This window comes from Scophthalmus maximus, chromosome 4 (assembly GCF_022379125.1).
Source record: "Scophthalmus maximus strain ysfricsl-2021 chromosome 4, ASM2237912v1, whole genome shotgun sequence".
Lineage (NCBI taxonomy): Eukaryota > Metazoa > Chordata > Actinopteri > Pleuronectiformes > Scophthalmidae > Scophthalmus > Scophthalmus maximus.
The window spans coordinates 22,339,443-22,365,071 of NC_061518.1; the positions used below are offsets into that span (position 1 = coordinate 22,339,443).

The 25,629-nt window shown below is 44.4% G+C and overlaps 1 protein-coding gene across 7 annotated transcripts in view; it reads right to left on the bottom strand.

Moving 5' to 3' along the window:
• Window positions 1–25,629, bottom strand: part of ntrk3b (neurotrophic tyrosine kinase, receptor, type 3b) — a 184,135-nt gene that overhangs the window by 26,415 nt on the left and 132,091 nt on the right. For all 7 annotated transcript variants that reach the window (XM_035628672.2, XM_035628676.2, XM_035628671.2 and 4 more), the window contains one exon: window positions 7,634–7,822. In XM_035628672.2, coding sequence (XP_035484565.1) covers window positions 7,634–7,822 — 189 coding nt within the window. The remainder of the gene's footprint in view (window positions 1–7,633; window positions 7,823–25,629) is intronic.

Below are 25,629 nucleotides of genomic sequence, written 5' to 3' on the forward strand. Positions count from 1 at the left end.
GTACAAAAATGAAGTTCAAATGTCCCAGATAAAGGTGACGCCATTTTATACTGTTGGTGTGATTTGGCGGTACGGGGAGCGGAGCCACGGTATAGCGTCAATTGACTAATTAAAACCAAACTTACCGGGAAAATGAACACACAACATCAGTGTGATAACAACTAACCAAAGAGAGTGAAGAAAAAAATGTATTCAACATGTACTTTTTAGCTCTGTCAGTGTCCCATCTGCTGACAGGGGAGAGGCGGGTTTTGTGATCCGTACTGCAGCCTGCCACCAGAGGGCGACCTCGATGATTTGACTTCACTTTTGATGAGCCGTCATGTCGTCTGTCTTCATAGTACAGTCATCGGTTCAGACAATTATGTTGTTTTTTTCCCTCCCATTTCTCCAGAATCAGCTGACCACCAGTGTCGACGGTGTCCGTCAAGTCTGCGTTTCTTTTCACCACATCTGAAATCAGTGTTGACGATAAAGAGATGTCCCAGTTTCAAAGTCGATAAGAACAGAAGTGTCGGCGGAAAAAAAAAAACGGCGGCTGGTTGCTGGGTGAAATCCCCACCAGAGACACTGACACGTCTCCGCTGTCAAATCTTCATACTCTTAAAAATCTGTTTTTCAAGACGTGAGGAAAAACATCCTGAAGTCCACACACGCACGCACGCACGCACGCATGCACGCACGCACACACACACACACACACACACACACGCACACACACACGCACACACATTTTAATTCCAAAATTAGTTTTGACTGGATTTTGTGGGCCAAATGTCTCCTACACTTCCTCAGCTGACAAAGAAACTCTGACCCCCCCCCCCAAAGTCTCAAAGAGTCCCTTCTGAATAGAAGTGTGAATAATATTTCTCTTCATCCCTTACTTTAATACTTCTCCCTGCACTCCTCCATCATTCATGATCATTTAAAGATCAGTGTTGGCCTCGCTGGCGGTTGCCTGTCACACTGATGATCCCGCTACTGAGGCTTATTCTGCGGCTGCAGCCTTCATTAAGCTTCTCCGGGACGAGGAGGCTGGTGAAATGCCAACAAATGTAAGAATGTGACGGTTGTCATCTATCAGCAGGTGGACGCTCAGAGTCTTTTTTTTTTTTTTTTTAAAACACAATGCTGCTGCACGATAGATTGACTTTTTCTAAGTTTTCCTCAGACGTTTACTATTCGATTGTTATCTTGACATTCACTTTGCGGCGGAGTGAGGTGACACGTCACAGACGATTTCTTATCTCACATGTGCAAATTGGGAATTTGCATCTTTTTTTAATCATATTTTATCACTTTTATCAGAACAGCTTCATTTCTATCTTTGTCAGTATGTAAATGAATAAAACAGAAGCACAGTCATTTTAAACTTACTTTCCCTTTTTTGTTTAAACAATTCACAATTCACTCCTCTGCCTGTCATGTTTGCCTTGGCCGCTCCGTGGTCTAACTTCATTGGCTGCTACATGAACTCCTCCTGAACTTTTACTGTGGGGATTGTTTGCACAAATTCCGTTTTTTTCGCTCTCGTTGAGGCATCGGAAGTTACAGGCCGTGGTTTGGCATATTCCAGGTTACACTGGAGTCGGAGAGGATTCAAACTCTGCCTTTGCTATGGGTGTCAAAACGCGTCATGAAAAATGAAGAATTAGAATCCACTGAGTAGAATAACCGACGAGACAGTCCGAACTGCCTCATGTCCAACAAACTGGGTGGACTCTTCTGATCGCTAGTGACACTGTTCTTCCTATAAGACCAACAGTGCACTCAGCTTAGCAGCTTTGACACCACGTCTGGCACAGACTTTGCACAGGCAGATGTACGGAAGTAGTATCGTGTCATCATAGCTGGGTGGGAGCGGATTTTCAGACTTGTATTACACCTCCCGGCTAGTTGGCTGTGGAGCAGTTCAATAATATTTGCATAACTGCAGCAAATTAATGAAAGGAAATGAGGAGAAAACCTGTTTAACTGTACATTTGTACCAGCTGCCCTCCCTTCCTTATTTCCTGGATGTATATATTTCATTCAGATTCGTCTTTATCCAGCTGCTAAATCAACACTGACCATCTCCGTCTTCCCCACTTATGGGATTGAAGCAGCCATTATGGAACATGTCTGTCCACTGTGGCGAGGACAAGTTACGTTCACCTTCAGTTTCCTCTGCAGGAGGAACCCGGCGCCGCATCCAGCAGCCAATTTACCCAGATTGGTTTGCTGAAAAGCCCTGAGATTAAATCTCTATCCTGCAGCTCAGCATCATTCATTTGTCCCGGCTCACCTGAGGACTCGACGCCAGCAAACATTCTCCCTGGAGACAGAGAGACGACGCTGCACCAAGATTTACTCAGCTCGTTAGGTCAGGCTTCTGGGAGAGCACAGATGTTTGGAGGGCTTTGTTCTGTGACTGTGTGTGTGTGTGCGTGTGTGTGCGCTTGTGTGTCTTTGCGAATGTGTGTGAGCAAGCATTTCACCACAGCTACCTGCCAACTTTCTGCAGTGCGTGTTTATGTTTATGTTCGAGGGAACGTTTTTCTCCATGTACCTGCCAAGTGTGTGTCTGTGTGTGTGTTTTTGTGTGTGTGGAGGTTTGTGTGTTTTGCTGGACAGCCTTCCTGAGTGTGTGTGCGTGTAGCGGCGGCCGATCGATGTGTGTCTTGCAGGGTTGGTGATTTAACGTGGAGATGCTATACTGCTCAAGGTTCATATTCATTTTTATTTCCACATTGTTTCCCTTTGGGACTGATAAGAACAAATTAAAAACACTGCAACATTAGGTCAATACTAAATTATAACAACTATATAACTTTTACTCAAAACGTCATAAAACTCGATCATCTTCTGATCGTTTATCACTGGAAATGCGTTGATATTAAAAACAATTAACATTTTGCGTAGACTCAAAAAAAAGGAAAAGATTATCAATTCTCTCCACCCCGAGACGTTAAAGTCATACTTGCCTGTCTACACAAAGAGCACAGCAGGATGTTCATAGGTAGGTGAGAGGTACTCATCCAGCAGCGAATATCCTACAAACGCTCTCTGTGATTAAAATCACAGGGGTTCCTGTCATTCGGCATCGTTGGGCAACCGCGACATTAACATTATCCTTTGTTGTTGACTCTCGGTCGGTACCTCCTCCTAACCTGCTGTGGCTGGCTGACTGCCGGCTGCCTGCATTTCTGCTGCGCCCCGTGGTCTTCCTGAACACTCTGGCCAGCCTGTCTGAACAACTCCCTATGTCTGGATGAGACACTGTTTAAGATGCACCTCAACAATCCTCCTGATAGTATTTTCTGGTCCCAAATGTCTGCAGACAAAGACAAGAAATAAGCTAGAGCTCGGGATCAAACAAGACCACTTCAATTCGCATTTCCAAAAGAACTCTATAGTGTGGGACAGAGGACCTGCAATTTGAAGTCCTAAAATGGTATGTTGCTATATTGTATGAATTTTGGATTATTACTTTGTAAAATTAGTTTTTGGAAATTTTGGAGCCAAAACATCCCAGATACAAGTGCTGCCATCTAGCACTGGTGACGACATCTGGAGCCAGAGACTGCAAATAGCTAATTGACATTAGCACTTTCATCGGTGTGATAGGAACTACCAAAAAAAAAAAAAAGCCAGAAAACATCTTTTGGGGGGAAAATGTATTCAGCGGATACCTTTTTAGTTTGGTCCACATCCCATGAGTTAACACGGAGGGGACGGAGTTCATGACCCATACTGCAGCCAACCACCAGGGGGTGATCCAGAGGATTAGGCTTCACTGTTTGCAGCGCGGACGTGTCGTCTTCATATGCATTCTTTGGTCACAGCAGTTAAAACCAGCTGGGTTCCTTCAGAATCATTGCCTAACTGGCTAAATGTGGTGTCAGTTGCTTGACTCGCTTATGACAGGCAGTGCCGTGCGATTGGCTGAATGATGAGAGGACGGAGATGAACGTCACTATGTAATAATGTATGACTTTTATTACTTTATTCATTCATTCAAGTTTTAATTCCACCATGTCTTTACTCATTGAATATTAAACACTGCACTGTACTGTTACTGACCACTGTACTCTTTATATGCAGTAGAGATACCATTGTAATCGATTTCCCTTTGACAATAGATTCTCCCCTGGCACAACCTCTGTGTTATTGTTGGATTCAAGTTTAAGCATTAAGTACACTTAAGCACTAAGTGCTTCACTCTCGCAGCTCAGGGAAGGTTCTTTAAAAGTCTTAACTTCCAACACAAAATAGTTATATTTGACATCTGACAGGAGAGGAGAGGCATGTTATCCATCCTGAGCTGATAGTCCCCGAAAATGCAATACAAAAAAGTGTTTTCTAGCAAAGCACAGTGCTTCGCCACGATATCAGTCATTCTGTGTTTGTTTGATTCTGCTGCTAAAAAATTGTCTTTGTGCTCAAAAATCTAATTTTTTTTCTTATTTTTATGTGCAACTTCAAGTGACAAAACTTCACACTGGTTTTTATGCACTGAGCCAAGTTGGTCACGTGTTGTTGCACCTGACATGCAACCATAATAATGGTCTCATATCTGTATTAAAATGACAAGCTGCATTTTGCATATCTCAGCTTAAAGTGTTGGAGCCGAAACATCCGAAGAGATGGTTTAGTATTTTAATTGACTCGAGCTTGTTCATAGATTCTTTCTACCAATCTGCTTTGCAAACATTTTTAATTTACTCTTTAATAAATGTCATTTTAACGGCACACTGCTTTGTGTGTGCGGTCCAGTTTTTAGAGCTCCGTCTAGTAAGAAGTATCGGTTTTGCTCCTGTTTTCCTTCTTTTCTTTTTGAGCTGAGCTGAAAGAACTCATCTTGGGACTTCTTCAGTAGGAAATTAAAGTGGGTTGTTTGAGCTCTGTTTAAATTCATGGAGTCATTGCCTTGTTGAATTGCCTTGTCTGAGCATTCAAGCTACCAAATAAGTAACTCCCCGTCTCTGCTGGATACATCTTTATCTTTAAAAACATCGCCCTGAGCATAATTATGCCTCTGTTACACCAAAAGTAGGGGGAGAGAGTGTGGGTTTGTCCGAGCGGTGCCCGCATGTGATATCCCTAATAACGTGGCTAAAATGAGAGGCTGTGCGCTGCTCTCCAACATCAAACGCTATTGTCTAATTCTGGCTAGTGGGATGTGACAAATCCGTAATTAAAATAGCAAGCTGAGTGATAAAACAAAGCCACTCGCTGGGAGACGGCGGATCCCGCTAGATATGGATCTGTCATTAGGCTAAAGAATTGTCCTTTCGCCTTTTTTTGCCTTTATCTCCCTAATGCCGCTACGTTTCCCCAGGATTGGCCTTTTTTCAGCTCAGGGCGGAAAAGAAAGAAAAAGCCGATCTCAACGAATGTCCTCATCGGTCACGGATCGCCTGTTTACTGCAGCGAAAAGTAGAGGCCACTGGTTCATCCGGAAGATGAACCCATTTCATGCACTTGGACGTTTTTTAATTGGCTTCAGAATGATAACAATTTTGCTGTGTTGTAATGCCCTCAATCACCCAAGCTTTTTTTTCTTCTTTTTTTACAACTGCATGTCCACAGGTCGCCGGTTCAGCTAGAGGACAACTGCGGTTAGATGATTTTTATGTCATTTTAGTTTTTTGGGAGGAACTGAGAGCAGCACTTCTGTTACCGTGCGCCCGGTTTTCAGCTGACTAAAAACTTATAATCGATAGGACAACATATACGGTCTATATTTGGCAAGGTTGACTTGAGGATCAAATACTCATGAATAACACATCTGGTGTGACTTGTGCAGCGGGCGATATCCCATCACATGCAGCTGTCTTTAACAGAAGCTCGCACGGCAGACAGCAGCGACAGACGGTTGGAGAGGCTTTCCATATGCACACAACCCAACACTGTGAGGAACATCGTGAGGAACACTATGAATTACCCAGAAGACCATGGGTGGAAGCAGAGTGGGACTGACCCGTGCTCCTGATGGACAACGGAAGAGGGCAGCGAAGAAGTAAGAAGGAGTGTGGGTGTTTTAAGATTTATGGATGTGGACTCTCTGTCTGTGTGTGTGTGTGTGTGTGTGTGTGTGTGCGTGCGTGCGTGCGTGCGTGCGTGCGTGCGTGTGTGTGAGACACCCTGGAAGCAAGCTATCCTCCCGAATAAGAAGCTTTTAAGTAAATGACTGCATACATTATGGATCGGTGGCAAGCCATCAATAAAGCAGCAGTGTCTGAACTGAGTGGAGCTCTTTGGTTGACATGTGAAGCTGGAGAGCAGCCAGACTGAGCGAGGCCAGCCGGACGGTGCATGGGGACCCAGCGGGGCTCCGGAGCCCACCGGGGCAAAAGTAAGAGTCTACCTTACAAGCCACACCAACAGAATGCCGACATCCCCACACGTGCACAGATTCAGTTTCACTGTTGCTCACCTACAGAAATACTGTAGAGATACATGCAGATGTTTCCTTTTTGCTGAGTGTGTGTGTGTGTGTGTGTGTGTGCGCGCGCGTGTCCTGAGGGTGAGGCATGCATTCATATTCAGTGGATGATCGCAAGAGGCAGAATCCGTTCAGAGCCATTTTGTTCTTCCGGCCGATGGCAGAAAGCAGTGGCCATTATGACCTTGTGATGAATTCAGGGTCCATTACCTACAGTTGCCCCTTTTTCATGCGTGCACTTGGAGTTCAAATTAAGGGGAGAGAGAAAAAGAAAGGAGGAGGAGGAGGAGACGAAGGATGCGGGGTTCTGAGAGGGAGAGAGCGTTTTTGTAAAGCCTGCGTCGAGGCTGCCATCGTGCACATGCGTGGTCTGACTTTCAATTCCAGGAAGTTTCATTTGTACCCGCTGTCATTTATTCATTAGCTCACAATCAGATCTCCTGTGCAAGGCATGAGACATTATAAATCAGTCACCGGCTGGCCATTAACAATTCATGCGATTCCTAATACATAAGACTCGTCATTTATTTATCACCTCTAAATGGCATTTCCTTCCTCCTCATTGGCTCCAACTCAGAGCTCAACTTCTCCTAGCCTGACCAGCGGCCATTTTGAGAGCGAGCCAAGAAAACCTTTGAAGCTGAGCAGGATCAGGGCGGTCAGCTCCGGTGTGCTGCGGCTCAGACCGGAGGAACGTCTTTTCCCTGATTTAAATCCTGTGGCTTTGACTGGTATCGTCTGAAAGGGAAGCAGCAGGTGCCAGTTGTTTTCTGCTCTGTTCCTTTTGAGCAGTTGATGTAATTGTGAGTAATTAGGCCTTAAAGTGGTCTCGTCATTCCCCAACCCGGAACACGAGTCCTGAGGGAGAGGGAGCGAATTGGGGAGGGGGTTGGGCTGTCTGAGCGCCAGAGGGCTGCTGTTGTCTACACATATCCTACATGCAGAGCCTGGAACTGTGCCACCATATGCCAACACCACATGATCACGATGACTTTGTGCATAACACTACTGCCCTTGTTCTGTGGAGGTCTTAAATGCCTTACAAGTTCATTATGCTTATCCTTACCTCATGCCTGAACAGGACTGGTTCAGGGTTGCCTTTGCATCTCCCCTAAAGTGAGGTCAAACGATGTATAGTTTCCAGCAGCGTAAAGGATCAAATGGCAGGATGAGCTGCCGACAAAGAGAAACTTTAAAGATACTCACAAGTGGTCGGCTTGTTGCAGTTGTGCCCATGTCGGAAGTATTGCGGATTCTCCACCACAGGAATACGAGTCATCCCTATAACAACCGCATCAGGACCGGCATCCAGAGTGCAGGGGGTAATGATTCCGTGGTTGACATGATGAAGAGGGCTGGCAGAGTCTTCCTCACCGCTGATCACAGCCACTGGACCTGGAAGAAGAGCAGGAAAAAAACAAACGCGTTGGCTAAGGTGAAAATGTGTCGCTTCAGTTAAAGTTTCAGACTTAGTTGTCATACTGTTGATCAGTGTGTGTCATTGTCATGTGAAAACATACTGTACTTGATTGAGTAAAATACAAATACAAATAAATAGTCTGTATTGAAACAAATACATGGTTTTACTTCATCCCAGTTAAGGATGAACCGCAGACTACATATTTATTGGTAGGGGCCCGCCACAATATCAACATTTACTGCCACATATTGATACTGCCTATTGCATTTGTTCTATTTTTGTCTCCCTTCCTTGCCTGACTCTCTCTCATGATCATGCATGGGATGAAGGATTGTTGTTGGAAAGGTTTGTCTCCTTGTCGATAACCCCCAATGGCTGCCCTGTGATAATACTGGAGGATACTGTATGGTCCATGACATTTTCTAGCATTTTTAATGAGGAACCGCAAACAGTCCCGGAGCAGGATACCGGCACAAAAATGCTTGACGAGAAGAATATCTGCACTCATGTCATAACACAAAAAAGTATAACCATGGTTATAAAATGATCTTTAAAATAAATACTGGATAAGCTGCTTTTACATGTGTTGCTGTCTTGACGGCTCACAATCAACAGATGTATTTAACAGTAGTGAGTCTTCATTGCAAATCACAAATCTGAACAAAATGAATAACCACATAAATACTAATATATATTTGAATCTGTATCAGTGCCAGAGCAGCAGGGCTGGGTATGCCAGTTCAATTTACAGTGTCATACGACAGAGACCTGACAAGACCGACCATGATTCCCTGCCTTTAATCAAAATTCAAACAGTCAAGATTTACCGTCAGCCAACGCGATGCAGTTTGCTGTTCTGTCACCGCAAAGGCAACGCAGAGCGGTGACAACTGCAATCTTGGAGGGGGTGAGACGGGAAACGGTGAGTCAATATAGAGTCAACACGAGATGATTCAGTGGCGAGATGACATTGAATCTGTTTACCCACGAAGTTGAGTCTCTCCCTCACCTTGACAACACAGTAAACGGTAATCAAGGCCCATGTCATGTCAAATTATACACCCTCTTCGGCTGGATGGGGGGTTGGTGCGTAGGTGTGGTGTGATGAAGGGACACATGTACAACACTGGCACTCGTGCACGGCGTTCAATGCCTGAGCATCTGCTTTGTTTGAGAGACGAGCACAACAGAGCGCAGGTCTTCACTGGCTGACTAACTACCCAACCACAAGAGACTCTCTAAAGCTCCATAATCTCTGCTGATGCCTCTGACGCTCCACCAGGCTGCACGGAAGTACGTGCGGTGCACAGAGTAAAACGTCACTGCGCTTGAAATCATTACATAAAAAGTCAAAATGAGTCATGGGTAAAGAATCTGAGAAAACACACTCACAGGCACACACCGAAAGAATCCTAAGTATTATGTTCTGCTTTTTAATTCAGTATGAAATGGAATGAAAGACCATCTGATCAAACTCCAGTGCCAGATGGATGAGGCCTTGGGGAAACGTCTGGCCTCGCTCCAAACCGCAGCTCTCAAAAACACACAAAAACCCTCCCACCTGATTCCATGGGAGATGAAGTTTTCTGGGGAGTGAATGGGAAATTGTACTTTTTGACTTGGGAACATCCTAAAAAAATTGCATTTATGTTACCTTCGTGATGAAAAGGCCCGACGGCCTCTGAGAGGGTTTTTATCATCCGCGATGTCGCCTGTGCACTGAATGGAATTTGGCGCGAGACATTACCACCCCCCCCAACGTCTACCTGAGAGAAAAGTTCCTCTCTCTCTCTATTAAACCAACTTTGATTTATTCAAGAGAAATGGAAAAATCAAATGAGCCAACTTTGGACTATTTTTCCTTTCTTTTCATGTCTCGTCCCTAGCACAACTTTTCTCCAGTGGTTTTATGGTTCATACAGAAGAGAAATTGAATCATACCTTGACATAGCCTCAGAGTTTTTCCACACAATCTTTTGGAATTTCCTCAAATTACTACAGTTTGTGATATGAGAGGTGTGATGATAGATACATAGACATTGACATCTACCTCAAATCAACTTATGATACATTTGTCTCTTTGCATCAAAAAATATATGAGATTGTTACCACTTAGAGAGGGGGGATTTATTTTGTTGTGGCCAAAAATAGTAAAACAACATTATTATTGCAACAATCGCCAAATTTAGTGGAATATTTAGTTCCTAAAAAGTAAATGTGATTAACCATGATTGTCTTAGATCTTATTCAACCTAACAAGCTGAACAGTGCACTGTGCATTGCACGTTTTAATACATATTCATGTTTCCATACATGGTCTGATGTGGGGTTTCTTCTACTTCAGGTTATTTTTAAAAAGTAGAATATTTCATAGTATAGCACAGAACATGACATGGACCACGGCTCTGACAAGCCATAAAAAAGAGCTGAAGCCGACCAGTGAGACCGAATGTGTCCGTGCAGCATGTTCCCATTTTGTCCGTCACATGAAATTATTTGCTGTCTCTCTCTCTCTCTCTCTCTCAGTGAACATCACAACTGCCATAAACTAGCCGCGCTTCAGTCGGTCGTCTAGCTAATGTTAGTGAAGCGAGTCATGGCCAGAGTAGCCGCAGCTCGTTTCCCAGCGGTCGTCCTCACACTGTCTGACGGGCAGAAAAGCGGCCAATCAAAATGAATCTGCGATTGAAGCCTGGAGAAGCGCACTGTGTTCACGACGACCCTTTGAATACGGTGTTCTGATGGTAATATAAACTTGTCAGTGTGGTATATTGCCTTAGCAAAAGTGGTATATATATGTTAATTTCTACGATGCATTGATCTTCCAATCCAGCTCTCAGGGAGAAAAAACTAAAATAAAGGCATTAATCAAAATGTCAAACCTTTGGCAAAGTATTGGCCAAATAGCCTAAATAACTGAATCCAAGTTCTTCACCCTTTCTCTATGATTCTCCAGGAGATACTGTATATGTCACTCCCGCAGGCATTACTCAATGTTCCCTCACTGTGACGTTCTGCAATCCTTGCAAGATGTGCAGCAAATGTTTTATGTTCATGTAAGGTGCATTTTGCAGGTGCATTAGCTAATTCGGCCAAATCAATGCATCAAGTGTGACACTTGCATCATCATTTTTTCCGCAGAGTTTAGGAGTCAATCTCATTTACTCTTACAGGAGCAGAGACAGTGTGGCCTCACACTCCCGGGTTTTAAAATAGACTCGCCCATTAAGGTTATTGTTGAAGTGGTGGGCCAGCCAGTCCCTCAGTGGACATCCAAACACTCCAGCCTATGAACTAGCCACCTTTCAGACACAAGCCAACTTTTTTTCCTCCAGGCTTTGTCATCTTGTGTTTGGCGGGCACATTTGCATGCGGGCACTGTCATCAAAAGGAATAATTCCGTACGAAGAAAATGCCGCCCCCCAAAAAACTGTAAAAGACATTTTGTCACTGCACAAATCCTCATCTATTTTCAGTGAGCAGGTGTTCTTTCAGAAGTTGCTCTGGTAGTTTCCTGTGCATTTAAAAATGGCAACAGCACGGAAGCAGACTAGGACGCCGTCTAAAAGAGGCGCCCAATCATATTACTTTGTAATAACAGTCTCTTTGAACTAAAATACCCTGCTCATTTGAACAAAAACCCTCTAATGTTACCTAGACACGCCCCACACTGAAATTCATCCAGCCATTCGACCATCTAGACACTTTACCTTGGCCACCTAGAGGCAAAGACAGATGCTGCAAATGTAATCCTTGTACTGTGGAGGGAGATACGTGTTCCTGAGTACGTGTGTTTGTATCTGTGTCTAGTCTTCTTCTCGGACAAAAAATTCTGTTTGCAAACACCCCCCCCAGACGTAACCAGGAGGAGGACCCAGAATACAGACACGGACCCCCGCGGCCCGGAGTGTTTCACAGAGGAAATCACCTTCGGGTAGAACACTGTGCACCGGGAGCGGAGCGGCAAGTGCGTGTGTGCGCCTTCATTTGCCCTGGGTTTTGCCTCGAAGGCCACATACGGCTGCTGCCCTAACCTTGATACTGGTTGTTGAGCTCGTACTGTGTGCAGCCTGAAAGGAATACATGCACAAAACTTTCCCTGGTACAGCAGTGGGAATTCTGTACTCTGGCTCGGGAAGTCAGTGTTTTTATTTGTGTGTGTGTTTTAGGATTGATGCAGATTGGGCTAGAGCTGTAGGTGAGAACCTGCTCGTGTCTCTGGAACTGAATCCACCTGAGGAATTCAAATTTTGGGTGCTTTCCATCGGTTTATGTATTGCTTTCACCTGAATAGTATAGAAATATCATATTATAATATCTGATTCAAATCCCCCCGGTTCTGCTGCAGAATATCTATTCTTTATATAACACTTACACAGTTTATTTATTCCAGCTTTCACTTTTCTTGTCACAGCGTTTTTATTAAAATAATCATTTGTCCAAACATACGCCAGACCAGACACTAAACTATCCGGAATGTTTGTCTGTGTCTCTGTTTCTCCATAAAAGGGGAAGTGAGTGCTGCAGCTGAAATGAAGAAAGAAAGGCAGCGGTGACTCTGTAGGCTTTTCCCTGGTGGAGAATAAATTGCGCAAAGTGTGATTGCTTCCGTTCCACCTTCTTGAGGTAATTATCACACAGATTTCTTTCAAAGGTAGTTAATTAGGACTGGAATTAACTTGAGGACATGTAAAATGAACAAGAGAACACGGGAAGGATAACTTACTGAGGAAAGGCCCCCGCTCCTAGTTCACAATGGATTTGGAGGGAATTAAATGCAGACGTGGGGAGGGGTGGAAAACAGTGAAATCAAGGCAAACACCGTGCCTGTGATGAAGGAAAGTCAAGGGGTCAGCAGGACTCAAATATTAACCAACCGTCGTGCTGTTTAAAGCATTTTTCATTAGTCTGACAAAAGTAGCCATTAGTAATTAAGCACATCGACTGCGTAGCAGGTCCATTTGCAGCCATTTAACCGACCGACCAATTCTCTTGTTGGCTTTGCCTCAGAATTGCCAGGGCAACATTTCCAAACAGTAACCTAAAGCCGAACCTGTCAATTAGAGATTCTTTTAGTTGGCCTCAAGGCTCTGAGGCACCAGATTCACTCAATGTTAACTCCCCTCGCAAAAAACAAAACAAAAAACAGCAGGCCAAAAAACGGAGGTGTTATTGTCTAGACTCTGATCTTAATTTCCAGAATATTTAATAAGTCCATGCTTTGGACTCTAAAACTGTAATATACTTTTTTTCTTCTTCTAGACCAAGCAAATCCAGCTTATACAGAATGCTGCAACAGACATTTGAACTAATGACAAAAGAGTTGAGCAGGTCACTCCTTGTCTTAACCTCTGAGTTCTGGCCCCCGGTGAAACAAAGAATTACTTTGGAAATCCGCCTCAGTGTTGTTAAGACTATGACTGACCTAGCTCCTTCCTCCTCCTTATTACTGACATGTTCATTGAATACACAACGGACAGACAACTTCGGTCACCAGGTAAACGTCTCCTCGCTATGTCCAGAACGAACTCTAAATCGGCCAGTGACTTTTGATTGGTGTCTGATTAAAGCGTACCCCTCCGTTTTATTTTCTGCTGAATCAATAATTTTTAATAACTATACTGTATTATATTATACTATATTTGCATCCTTACTGATTCATTCTTTGTTTTATGTTTCGATAATGTTAATATCCCCTTCTTATATATTTTGTCATATTTCCTATGTTGAGTCATGCCATGTTTTTTGTCGTGTTATCTTGAATCACATTCCGTACTCGTCATGTGAAATGTGCCATAGAAATGAGCTTGACTCGATCACCTCAAATGACTTTTGCAAATCATTGTGAGGTTGAGGCTGCTGGTTTAGTTGCAGCCGCGAGTGTGCCATTAGCGCTGTAAAAAAAGATAATTTTCCGAATGCCGCTATCGTGTGAAAAAAGCCCTCAGGTTGTGTGCACAGCTCAGATGACAGCTCCCCCCTTTGCAGCACTGAGGACGACATGTAAATAGCTCTTCTGACAAATGGCCTCAACCTCCCACTCACAGACGTGCACGGTGAACATGTGACAGCCGCGCAGCCCGGCAGCAAACCGACACTCATCCCATTCCTCACAATATCGACATAGCGGCCTCTGCACAGTGAAACACCTCTGGACTGCATGCGGCCCCCGCTCCGGTCGACGGTGGCCAACTGTGGCTAATTCTGAGCACCAGGACAGCTGATATTTATGGTCCTCTGCGATGTAGGCGATCAACAATTTACAGTCACCACGCGCGGCCCCGGAATGCTCTCACTTTAATGTGAAATCTAATGGCGAGCGCTGAGGGGAAGGGCGAAAGAGTCGAAACAGAAGCAAACGCACATTTGTAAACCCATCAGTCATCTGTGTCTGAGGCCTCTTGTGCAAACATTATCTGCAATGACACAGCACTGAACCAATTACAGTTTGTGTTGCTGTATATGTGCGGTACTGATGCTCAGAAGGATAATAATAGAAAACACCGAAATTGTTATTCCGACTCCGTTGCCACGGTGTCCTATCGGCTTATATAGCCTTGACAAAACATTTACCCTTTAAGCTCCCCGAAGACCGACCGAGCAATTTTTACACGAGTCTGAAAAGTGATGGAAAATGACATCACCCAACAGTCGAGCTGTCCCAGGTCTGCTCCTTGATTTATAACAGCGACACGGTGAGGGTCTTTACCGAATCCGAGACCTACATATTATTACCTGGTATGTACCCAAACAGAAATTGAGACATACAGAAAGGAGAAGATATTCAGAGCCAACCCAGTCTCCACTCTGTTAGGGGTTTCATTCCTCTCTCACAGCAGTGTAATCAGAGAGGGCCAAATGAAAAGCGTGCGGTGGCATTGTTGTGGAAGCCAGATTGCATCTTGAACTCAGTGGTAAAAGCAGCAGCACAGGCATGCTGTACAAACACATGCGCGGCACCAACTGCACCCTCGGCGGCCTCTACGCCGTCTCACGGCATTAGAATACGAGACGATTCCCCGACGTCAAGCATCTGGCCGAGTTTGCATGCAAATCACAGACTCGAGACTCACATTCAGCCACTGCGGCCCGCAAAACGGCGTGATGATTGTGCACATCAGTGCTGCGGGTGAAGCCTCTGCATGCTAAAATGTCCCACGGTCCTACTGGGCGGCAACAAGTGTTTCAGTTGTGGTGGTGGAGGAGGTGGGGGGGGGGAGGGGGTAGCGGCGAGGTAAATTATTCGTCGTAGGGGACCGTGGACAGGGGTGATTGTTACTTAGCAGACGATCTACATATCAACCAAATGAATCAGTTCAAAGGCACCGCTGAACCTGAATGATTCCCTCGTTATAAATATTTATAGCTGGCTGGGTAGCAAGACAGACAGCTACTTCATTGTGCTCCCGGGAGGGGAAAAAAAGAGGAAAGTATCCACAGTCTGCACATGGAACACGAACAGTTCACCACTCGCAGGTTCACAGTGTAGACATGTAGGTAAAAAAACACTAGCTAAAAAAAACCAAGGACACAAAGCAATCTCTGCAAAGTTCTGATAGGACGTGAGGATCGGTGTACCTCTAGAAGATAATGTTTAGCTTGATATGTTTAGCATACTAACCAAATCCTTGAGTTTAAATTGCATGGTAATCCATCTAACAAGCTCAACATTTGGGACCGTCGAGCTCATGGTGGCACCAAAAGAAGATCAGGTGATCAACAAAGGCTTCATCCTCTGGGGACCACGAATATCCATTTTCAAGGTTGTCCGACAAATGCCACCCGCATTGATGTACAAGAGGAAAAGTCAGGGGATCATCAAAGTCATCCAGACACATCGTTGGGACGTTTGTACAAAGTTAGCTCGATTTAAAATCAGGATGCACCAAAATCTTGAGGGCTTATCCGCTACAAGTAATTGCAATCCATCCAATAGCGGTCCAGGAATTTCTCTAAAACAATAAACTTGTAAACTTCAAGATGACATCAAGGAAAATGTCATCGCCAGAGTCCGTAGGAATTTATTTTCTGGGAACCTTGAATCTACTTTACCAAAAGTACACACTTTCACAGAAATCCATCTGATCATCACTGGAACGCAACTGTGGGGAACATTAGACTATTGTAATGTTGGTATCAAGGAGGCAATTTAAGTTTAGAATAAACCAGTAAAAAGCTGAGGCATTTTCCCAGGGTCCTCAGTCGGTTAAGGTAAAAGAGAAAAAAGGGACTATTTGCGCTTTGTGATTATCCTCTTTGGACTTGAAATTAAATGGAGGAAACACATTGATGTCATTGTTAACTACATTTTCTGCACTTGGGTGCATTCAGGACTCATTGCCTCAGCATTCATTCAGGACAAGAATACAGTTGCACAATTAAATTGCTGAACCAATGTGGGGGCCTTAGGTTATCTGTTATTAATGGTTAGGTTCGATTTTTTTCTCTCATATCTCTGTCCTTAAGTCGAGGTCTAAGCTGTACAGTACACATTGCCAAAGTGAGTTGAAATACATGCATGAGGCTAATAATTATTAGAAAATCAAATGCCTTCTGAATGACAGCAACGACAATTGATCAAAACCTAAAAAATCCTCTATCAGCATGTTTTACTGCTGTTTCATCATAACTTGAAGGCAGTTTCTAAAAAGGCTCCCATCATTTATTTAATCTCTCTCTATTGTCTTTTTCTGCCCCTGCCTCTTTCTTGTTTCCAGCCCCAGGGGTCTCGATTCCTGCCTCAGATCTTTCACAACTGCCGTCCTTCATTGGAGGGTTCAGGACCAAACAGATTTGTTAGCCTGGGCGGTGGAGGAGGGAGAGAAGGAATAGGCAGGTTGGGTGTGTGTGTGTGTGTGTGTGTGTGTGTGTGTGTGTGTGTGTGACTCACCGAGACACATGAATGCTAATCAACCTTCACATTTCACTGCCACCCTGCGTCACATCTGCTCTGTACGCTCGCTGTTGTTACAGATTGAGCACACAGGGACTGTTGACTGAGTGTGAGAGAATGACCCCAAAAGCTCTTTGTCCAAAACAGATTGTGTTAAACCATTACAAAATTAACAATTTATTGATTGAGGTACATTACAACTAAACTTATCAAGTTATATGCAACTGACCCGCAACACAATGTTTATTTTAACGGAATAGTTCAGTGATTTTGAAGTTGGGTTGTATGAGTCACTTATGCATCGTTAATATGTCACCTTATGGAGATTGTGATCAGCGATGTCATTTAACGGAGTTTGGAGGAGAAGTGGAAGTGGCATAAGTCTGAGTCCCAATGTTATGAAAAACGTCTTTTTCAGCACATTTTAAAACGTTACCTAAAAAAAAAAAATCTGTTCAATTGTACACTAAAGGATGAATTTCTTTCACTGCTTTTTCTGTTTTAAGTTGCCGCCAGACAGTCTAAGACAGTTTAAATTTGCACTTTGCGGTTGAAGCAGTTAAAATAGGTCCTTTAGCGTACAATTGAACTTTTTTTTTTTAGGTAACGTTTAAAAATGTGGTGAAAAAGAGATGTTTTTCGGTGGTCCCCTCTGAACCAGTAGAGCTCCGATTTACGCTACTTCCATTTCCCCTCCAAACTCCGTTAAATGACATTGCTTATCACAATCTCCATAATGTAACATATTAACTATGCATAAGTAACTCATACAACCTTACTTCAAAATCAATGAACTATCCCTTTAAAAGGAACAAAGGGCCACCTGGCTTATGTTTTCCTAGCTCATAATATAGAGTTCACATTCCTGATGGATTATTTCATCTTCCATCTGATTGTCACAGGGTTTATTTTCAGCCGAATCCCAGCTAAACCTGAACAAGCATAAGCATGAACAGAGATTCTCACTGAAACTCCCATTGAATTCGAGGTGGTGCATGTAGCACTTTGTCCACTTGTATAAAAATGTTGCCATTGCATCAATCAAACTACAAGTCAAATATAATCAGCAAAACACCATGTGTTCATCCAGTGTTGACAATTCTCTTTAATAAATGAGGAAGTGTAGAGTTGTCGACTAAGGGGGGTAAAAAACTTTTAATATGACGTTGCCGCTGTACCTGAGTCCACTTATCATCCAGCCATCTTGCATGCAGCTGCATAAACAAAACGAGAGCTGGGAATAACAGTACATTGTCTGGTGTGCCCATCTACAGTAGACTCTGACTTTCTTTTCAATGCAGCAGGGCATTGCTTTCACGATGCAGGCTGCATTCATACCCTCACAGTCATTCTGTCACGTCCTCCACCTGCAACAAATGCAATGAACTGAAAGCCAGGTCACATCACTCACGAACGTATAGATAGGGGAATAAATACATCAAAGGACTGATGGTAATATGAGTGACGTTTTACCTTTGGCTCCATCCATTTCAAATCCACTGTAACTATGACAGATACTGCACTCGGGTTGCCTAGCGCTGAGGTGCTACAGCAGGGGAGCAGACATGCAGGCCCCTTCAATATTTCAGTCAGACTCTTTGCAGACTGATGGCTTACAGGGGCAGCCATGCAGGGCGCCTGGTCAAGGTTAGCTGTGATTTCAACCTCCCTTCATTTGAACCCGAACATTGTACTACTATGCCCCGGAGAATGGGCTCCATTGCTCCACAGGTTCTTTAGTTCAGGTAAGAGTACCATATCGCACAATGCCACAAATACCGGATTAAATACTCTACGTGGTTCTTAGCCAACGTCTTTTGAAAAATTGATAAATTCTTACGCAGTTAAATGTGTCCTTTTAGCACCACAGGGAGTTCATGTGGTAGCTTAGATCTATAGCATTTGTAACGTGTATAAACTTGTGTAATGTGTAACATTTTTGTAATGGGTCCATGCTTAATTTCTCTAAATTGACAATATATAATGTAGTACCTACTAAAAAAAAAAGTGTTTCTTGCATCATGGATGGTTCTATATCTTTTAATGTGTGTAATTCACACAACACATTTCATGCAAAGCTTCAGTGCAGAAATTGAAGAAACGGAAGCAGGAAAAACCAAAGATGGATTTGAAAATCAAGTTTCAAATAATCATCTGCCGCCCAAACCCCACAACAGATGTCGACCCCTTGATGATTCATTTAACTGTCTTTCTTCTCATGGAAGTTCAATCCAGCCCAACACGCTGCAGGAGATTGTCACACTGGATGCACAAGAGTCTATAGGCATTTCAAACTATAAACAAACATCAAAATTTATCCGAGGGCGACTGCTGTGGGCGACACATTGTGAAACAGAACACATCATTACCCACGGCATCCTGTCAATCAATGTCATGCGCGTACGGATGAGCCTGCTAAATTTAACGTTCCCTGTGGTCCACTCCAACACATTCACGTCAATGTGAACACAGACAGGATTGTGGACTGTGGGTTTTTAGGATATCTCATTGTCCTTTTTTTTTTTGGTCCACAAATCAAACAACCACAGCTCATATTGAGAGGAGCTGGCGACAGAACGGGGATCCTTCAAAGGAATGCAAAAACAAAAGGAGGAAGACTGGTAGAACACAATCAAGATTGGGGCGGGGGCTAAAATGTAGGTCTGCTAATCCGACTCGGTGTGACTGAGGGGGCACCATGAAAGAGGAAGAGAAGCAAACCAGCTAATGCAGCCAATTAAATTTCCACACCCCCCCAACACACACACACACACACACACACACACACACACACACACACACACACACACACACACACACACACACACACACACACACACACACACACACACACACACACACACACACACACACACACACACACACACACCCCCTCCCACCCCCACCCAGCCCCCTTTAGCAAACAATCCAAAGTGCTGCCATCAGCGAACAGCAATAAAGTGAATGAGCTGGCTGTAAATGGGCTTGAATCCTGAGGATGCTGAGACAAGGGACCGTCATGATGCTGATCACACTGAAGAAAAAACATTGTTCATTTTGCTCTTACGATGTTGTAGGAGCAAAATGGACGTTCAACACACCCCGGGCAGAGGCAACACACCCAACTGCGTCTGGGGAACAGATATAGCGGAAAGCAGCAGCGTATTCAGGCATTCCTGTTGATGGCAATAGGTATGCCGGCTGTGTTTGAGAAGAAAGAAGAAAAAAAAGCTACATTATTAACGCTGTGTCAGAATGTCCTAGAAGACGGAGCAATCTCCCAGCAGGAGATCTGAAATGACACCCTCTTCTGACGACCAGCCTGACTACTAAATCTGAGAAAAATACAGTCCTGCAGTGTTTTCGTGAAATGGTGGATAGGCCCAGTGTAAGCTGAGAACAGCCGGGTCCGTGGGGGGACGGGGAAAAGAGAGAGATTTCTATTTTCCAGCTCCAGGTAACGCTATTTCAAAGAGCAGAATTGGGGCGTCTCATTACACAAAATACATTTCACACAAATCCCTTCCTTCACATAAAACCCTGAAGTTTTTCTTCCTCTGTCCTTTTAGAAATATTCTTATCTCTCTCTCTCTTTCTCTGTTTCCCTTCCAGAGCCCAGCTGTGTTGTGTCCTGCTGGGCGATCGCAACGGGACGACTTCCACACCGATCAGAGCGCAATTTAAATAAACATCAACAGAAGATGTCAGAGGAAGCACCAGAGGCTCATCCACTTCTGCAGCTTTTAAGAGTTAAGAGGAGCCATCCAGTTCCCCTCATTTCTCGCCTTCCGTATGCCGCTTGAATCACCAGCATCCAGCCATCGCTGCTTTGGCTGTGTCCACTTTATGTAAGCCAGAAAGACCAGACTCCAGCTCCCAGTAGGCATGGCTCTCTGTTCTTCTGGAAGAGGTTCTTATGATAATGAAACTTATTTTCAATGTTCACCCGTAGGCTCAGTGCCATGCGTGTCTCTTGGCTAGTTGTTATTCTGAGACATGGACACAACAGGGAGGCTAAGCTTGAGCATGTGTGCGTCAATGTTGTATGCCTGGATACATGTATGTGGTTCACAGAGTTTAATGTCCAAGTGAATCTGCAATCAAAGCATGAGGCAAGTAAAATGAGATTTAAATAAACGTTGTAATGGAATCCCAAATTCAAAAAGTAATCAAAATTGTTGACTCATCCTGCAGCCAAACACTCATGACAGTCTTTCTACATTGAAAATGAAACATTGTGTGGAAAGTTTGACCCAACACTCACTTGTAGTTTGCTTGGCTTTGACTCCTATTTCTGCAGGAAAGCTGTGAATTAACTACTTTCTCAATCCCTTAATGAGGACGCTTTTCTGTGAAAATACTTTTTTTCAGTTTTGGTGAGCCAACACGTTGTTGTTTTTTTTTTTTTACCTTGAGGAGTTCACTACTTCCCTTTGAACCATTTCAGGTCATTCGCTGGATGTGAAATGCTTAAATTCCAACAAGACAACAAGAAAAACTTCTGAGTGCTGGTGTCGGGCAGAAAAAAACAGCAAACAGCAATAACCAATTAGTGACAAATAATGCATGGTCCCGTGGATTACCCCATTAAAATAATTGCTGTATACAAAAATAAAAATATTTCGTTTGGCCTTTCCAAAATGAATCAAAAGCATCTCGGCTGTACGCTCAGGGCCTCCCCACAGCCACATGCCGTCTGCATTAACTCTCCTTCCACATTACCCTGTTCTCTTCTCTTTTGTATTTGCATTGCTAGGCTGTTGGCAGCGCTTGTCATTTTGTTTCATAAGTGATAGCAATTATTATTCCAGCGCCTGGGATCAAAGAGACACCAAAAGGAGGTTTTTAGATGGGGGAGAAAACACCCAAACACTGCTCCCCCTGTTCTGTTTACACTGATAGAGGCTGAGGCCTAGGAGGGAGAGTGGAAATGACTGACAGAATGGGACTACACCTCCTGTTGTAAATCCCGGAGCAGGGGAGAAGGGAATGAGGAGAGTAGGGGGAAGGAGAGGAGAGGGAAGGAGCGGAGAGTCTCTGCCTTGCCTACAAAGGGCAAACTGTACCATTAAGTAGGAGGCTTCCTCTGGCTTACAGTGGATTAGTCACATTACTGATTCTTTTTTAAGGTCTGGGAAAGCTGGGAGCATTGAACCGAGCAACAATTACACTACTCATAATGAGACAGTGGGGCCTTGACTTCAAATAATGGGCCTCTTCGAGACGTTCTCTTTGCTAAAGACACAAATAGACCAAAATGCAATCTGTCCACGTCAGCTACAGTTTGTGTTCCTACATGCCGGCAGCTTTGTGGATCTTTTTGGGGTTTTTTTCTGGAATAAAGAGAAGGGGGCGGGGATAATTCTCACGAACACTGCCGAGAGTCCAGTGGGCAAGGCAGTTACACTGACCTGCCGTCGTCCGCTCAGATGTTCAACCACATCCGACACCGGTAACAAGTTGTGGTAATGTACAGCATCTCAGGGCTGTGATAACGATGCCCTTTTCTTGTGCACACAGCCTTGTAATTTCAGTTGACATGATAAGTGTTTGGTTTTTTTGGGGATCAAAAGCCTATCTTGAGTAGCAGTATTCACTATGCTGGTGTAGGAGGTGAAACGCGTTGTTCGACTGCCAGAGATAGTAAATAAGGGCATCAGCTAATAGCCTTGAATGCAAATTGAAATCTCGTCACCCTGGCAACGACACTTGCGCCCGTGTCGTGGGACTACCCTGCCGCATGGTGACAAGCCCAGTCCTACAATGCGACCGGTGCTCCCCTCTCCTCACTGGACAATTGCTGCTGACATAAGGGAGGAGGGGGTGCGGCTTCCTGGCCCTCCTCCTCTGACTGTAATGGAGGTCGGATGCTGCCTTCTTCCGCGTTTCTGCCCACATTAGCATCTCGACCTAATTGGCACCATTTGTTCAACGGCATCGCTCGATGTTTTGTGAATCACGTTTACAATTGTCGCTAATTATCAAGCTCGATGAGTGGGAATCGGTGCGACTGGTCCCCAGTGGAGCGGAAACACAACAGGCGGAGGAGGGATTAAGACTCTGGAGGGCAACGAGGACGAGCTGGCTAGCTGAGAAATGTAGAAGCACATCACCAGAGGATACATGCTTGCAGATGATGCGACTGTAGTATTTCTCAATAGCCAGATAGATAACAAGGCAAGCATAGCTTCATGAGTTTGAGTGTATTGTTGAATTGTCAAATCGTCTTAGGAAGTTTCCTAAATCTTGACGTGACCCGGAAGTATTTGATCAGCAGCCATGATGAGAGCTGTTCGGATTCTCTAAATGAATAGGACAGGAGCTCCACTGCTTCCTTTTATATCTCCTTTAGCATAGGGTACACTGGAGCTTCCTATGTGAGAGTAAGGAGATATAGACACCCCACAATTCAATGCGGCAGCGATATTTAACGCGACGCGCCATGCACGGACTTAAAGGATTCAATCAGAAATAGAAGTAGAAGAAGTAGAAGAGTATGAATATGACCCAGAAGAGACGCACGTCATCATGTAAGTTACTGTTACATATGAAGCATTTACATCTGATGTCACACGGTGGTAATACACACTGAACAATGATAGACGGAGCCGCTGCGTTTTTTTGTAGTCCATCTTCGGAAAACTTCTTTAGTTTCACCACGGCAGACGCACGTCAACAACATCCGCCGTCGCATAATGAAGTAGTATAGTGAAAGTGGAGTCGGATTCTCTGAGCAGCGCTGACGACTTTTCCTATCAGTCCTCCTTTACACCTTCCTTGACCTCATGACGTTTTCCACTGAGGTCAAGGAATAGTAGATAGGAATATTAAGTAGGAAGGACAATTGACCGCACCCTGTGACGGTTGACCTATTTCAATAATTGAATCTGGACCAATTAGTTCCTCTTCAGACATTTTGAGGGTTTTTTTGTACCCATCATGTAGTGTTACTGTCCCATAAACAACACGAGAAGCAAAGAAGGATGCGGCTGATTTGCCTCCTTGCTGAGTTTTAATTGGACAATCACTGCTCGTCAGTCTCATGCCGACCTGTGAGCAAGTGCTTCCCTCCCACCCCGAGCAACAGGGCGACAGAGTCCAGCAGCAAATCAACGGCAGAGTTGTGGCCGCTCCGCGGGCCCGAGCTGCTCCTCGCCGGCAGATGACAGACACGCACGGTGCGGGGAACGTTCAGTTCAAAGAGGTCTAATAATTGAGGACGGAGCAGTCATCTGAGGAACTGTTTTTGTCAGTGGTGTCAGGATGAGCGAGACAGTGCAGCCCTCTGAAAGGCCAGACAATTTGCGCTCCAAATGTCATGTTGGGAGGAGGCAAACATGGTCTGGTGGAGGCAGGCCAGGGAGGCACAAAAGCTCAGGTTAAAGACACGCCAGGCCTTATCACACAATTATTCTGCCAAAATCCTACGGAGAGTATAAAACAATATCTTGGCCGCAGCATTTTATGCAAAAGATAATGGGTCATTTTCTACAAAGCATTAATCAATGATTACAAAAATTATTTTTTTTGCAACACTTGTTTTGCATTTTCTTTTTTTCTTCACAGTGTGGAGGAAATTGGATTTTGCCCTGTGGCACAGCAGCGGGATCAGATTGTGGGCTGCAGTAGCGTGGATCTTATCTGAGCTACAGCGTTGGTCCAAAGATATTGCTGCACCTCGCTCAGTGGAAATAGGCTTCAACTGTGTTTTACTGTTGACAGAGTAGAGGTAATGGACACACACACACACACACACACACACACACACACACATTATGTTCTATCTGTCTTGGTCCATTTCTCTGTTTGTGTGCAGACAAACTAAACCTATCCAAGTTCAAATATGTACGTGTGTGTGTGTGTGTGTGTGTGTGTGTGTGTGTGTAAGGGGTGGGAGGGGTTGATCTATAAATCTAAAGGATGCCATTTCTCTCATGACCCAGAAAGTGCCTATTGCTGTGGTCGCCATGAATACGCTCTTAAATCAGGGCTTAGTCCCAGGAGGTGGTATTAAATCAAGTGTTCCCAAACACACACACACACACACACACACACACACACACACACACACACACACACACACACACACACACACACACACACACACACACACACACACACACACACACACACACACACACACACACACACACACACACACACACACACAGATGCCACACAACACGTCCTTTAAACCTTCTCACAGTTTATTGCATCCCGTTAAGTGCAGTGTTGTAATGTTTCGAATGACATTGTCGACGTTACATGTTCATCTCAACTTCAGCTTTACTCACTCCATGTATGTCTATATATATATATATATATTTATATATACATACACTGTATATAGCTCTGCCCTAACAATGCTGTAATTGTAATGACCTCAGCGGCTGTTACAGATGCACCTCTAGCTGAACCTACATCTGACAGGATGGGAGAGATTTGTTTCCAAGACACTCGGGGGCCTCTGGGTAAAAAAAACAAATTGAAGCTACAACAGTAAAATGTTCTTTCTAACAGACACAGAGGAGAGTCAGCAGAGTAGCCATCTCAACCATTAGCTAAGACACAGCTGAGCCAGCTTGTCAGAGCTCCCTGATCACCTCTACGTCCCCCCCCCCCCCCCCCCCCCCCCGTCCCCCTTTTCTAGGCCGTCTCCCCCACCGTCCCCCCTCTTTCCTCCCCCTCCGTGCGTAAAGAACATGCCGTGTTCAGCTGCCTCTGTGTTGCCGATGCACTGTTAACTTGTTTGTTTAGCTCATCATCACCGCACTCCCCTGGGCAACACGGGGTTTATCTCCCTGCCAGTAAGCTGCCATGAAGTCCAGACGCAGGAATAAAGCCAAGCAGCTGAGGACGCAACTTTTTATTGCTGCGATACGATATCAC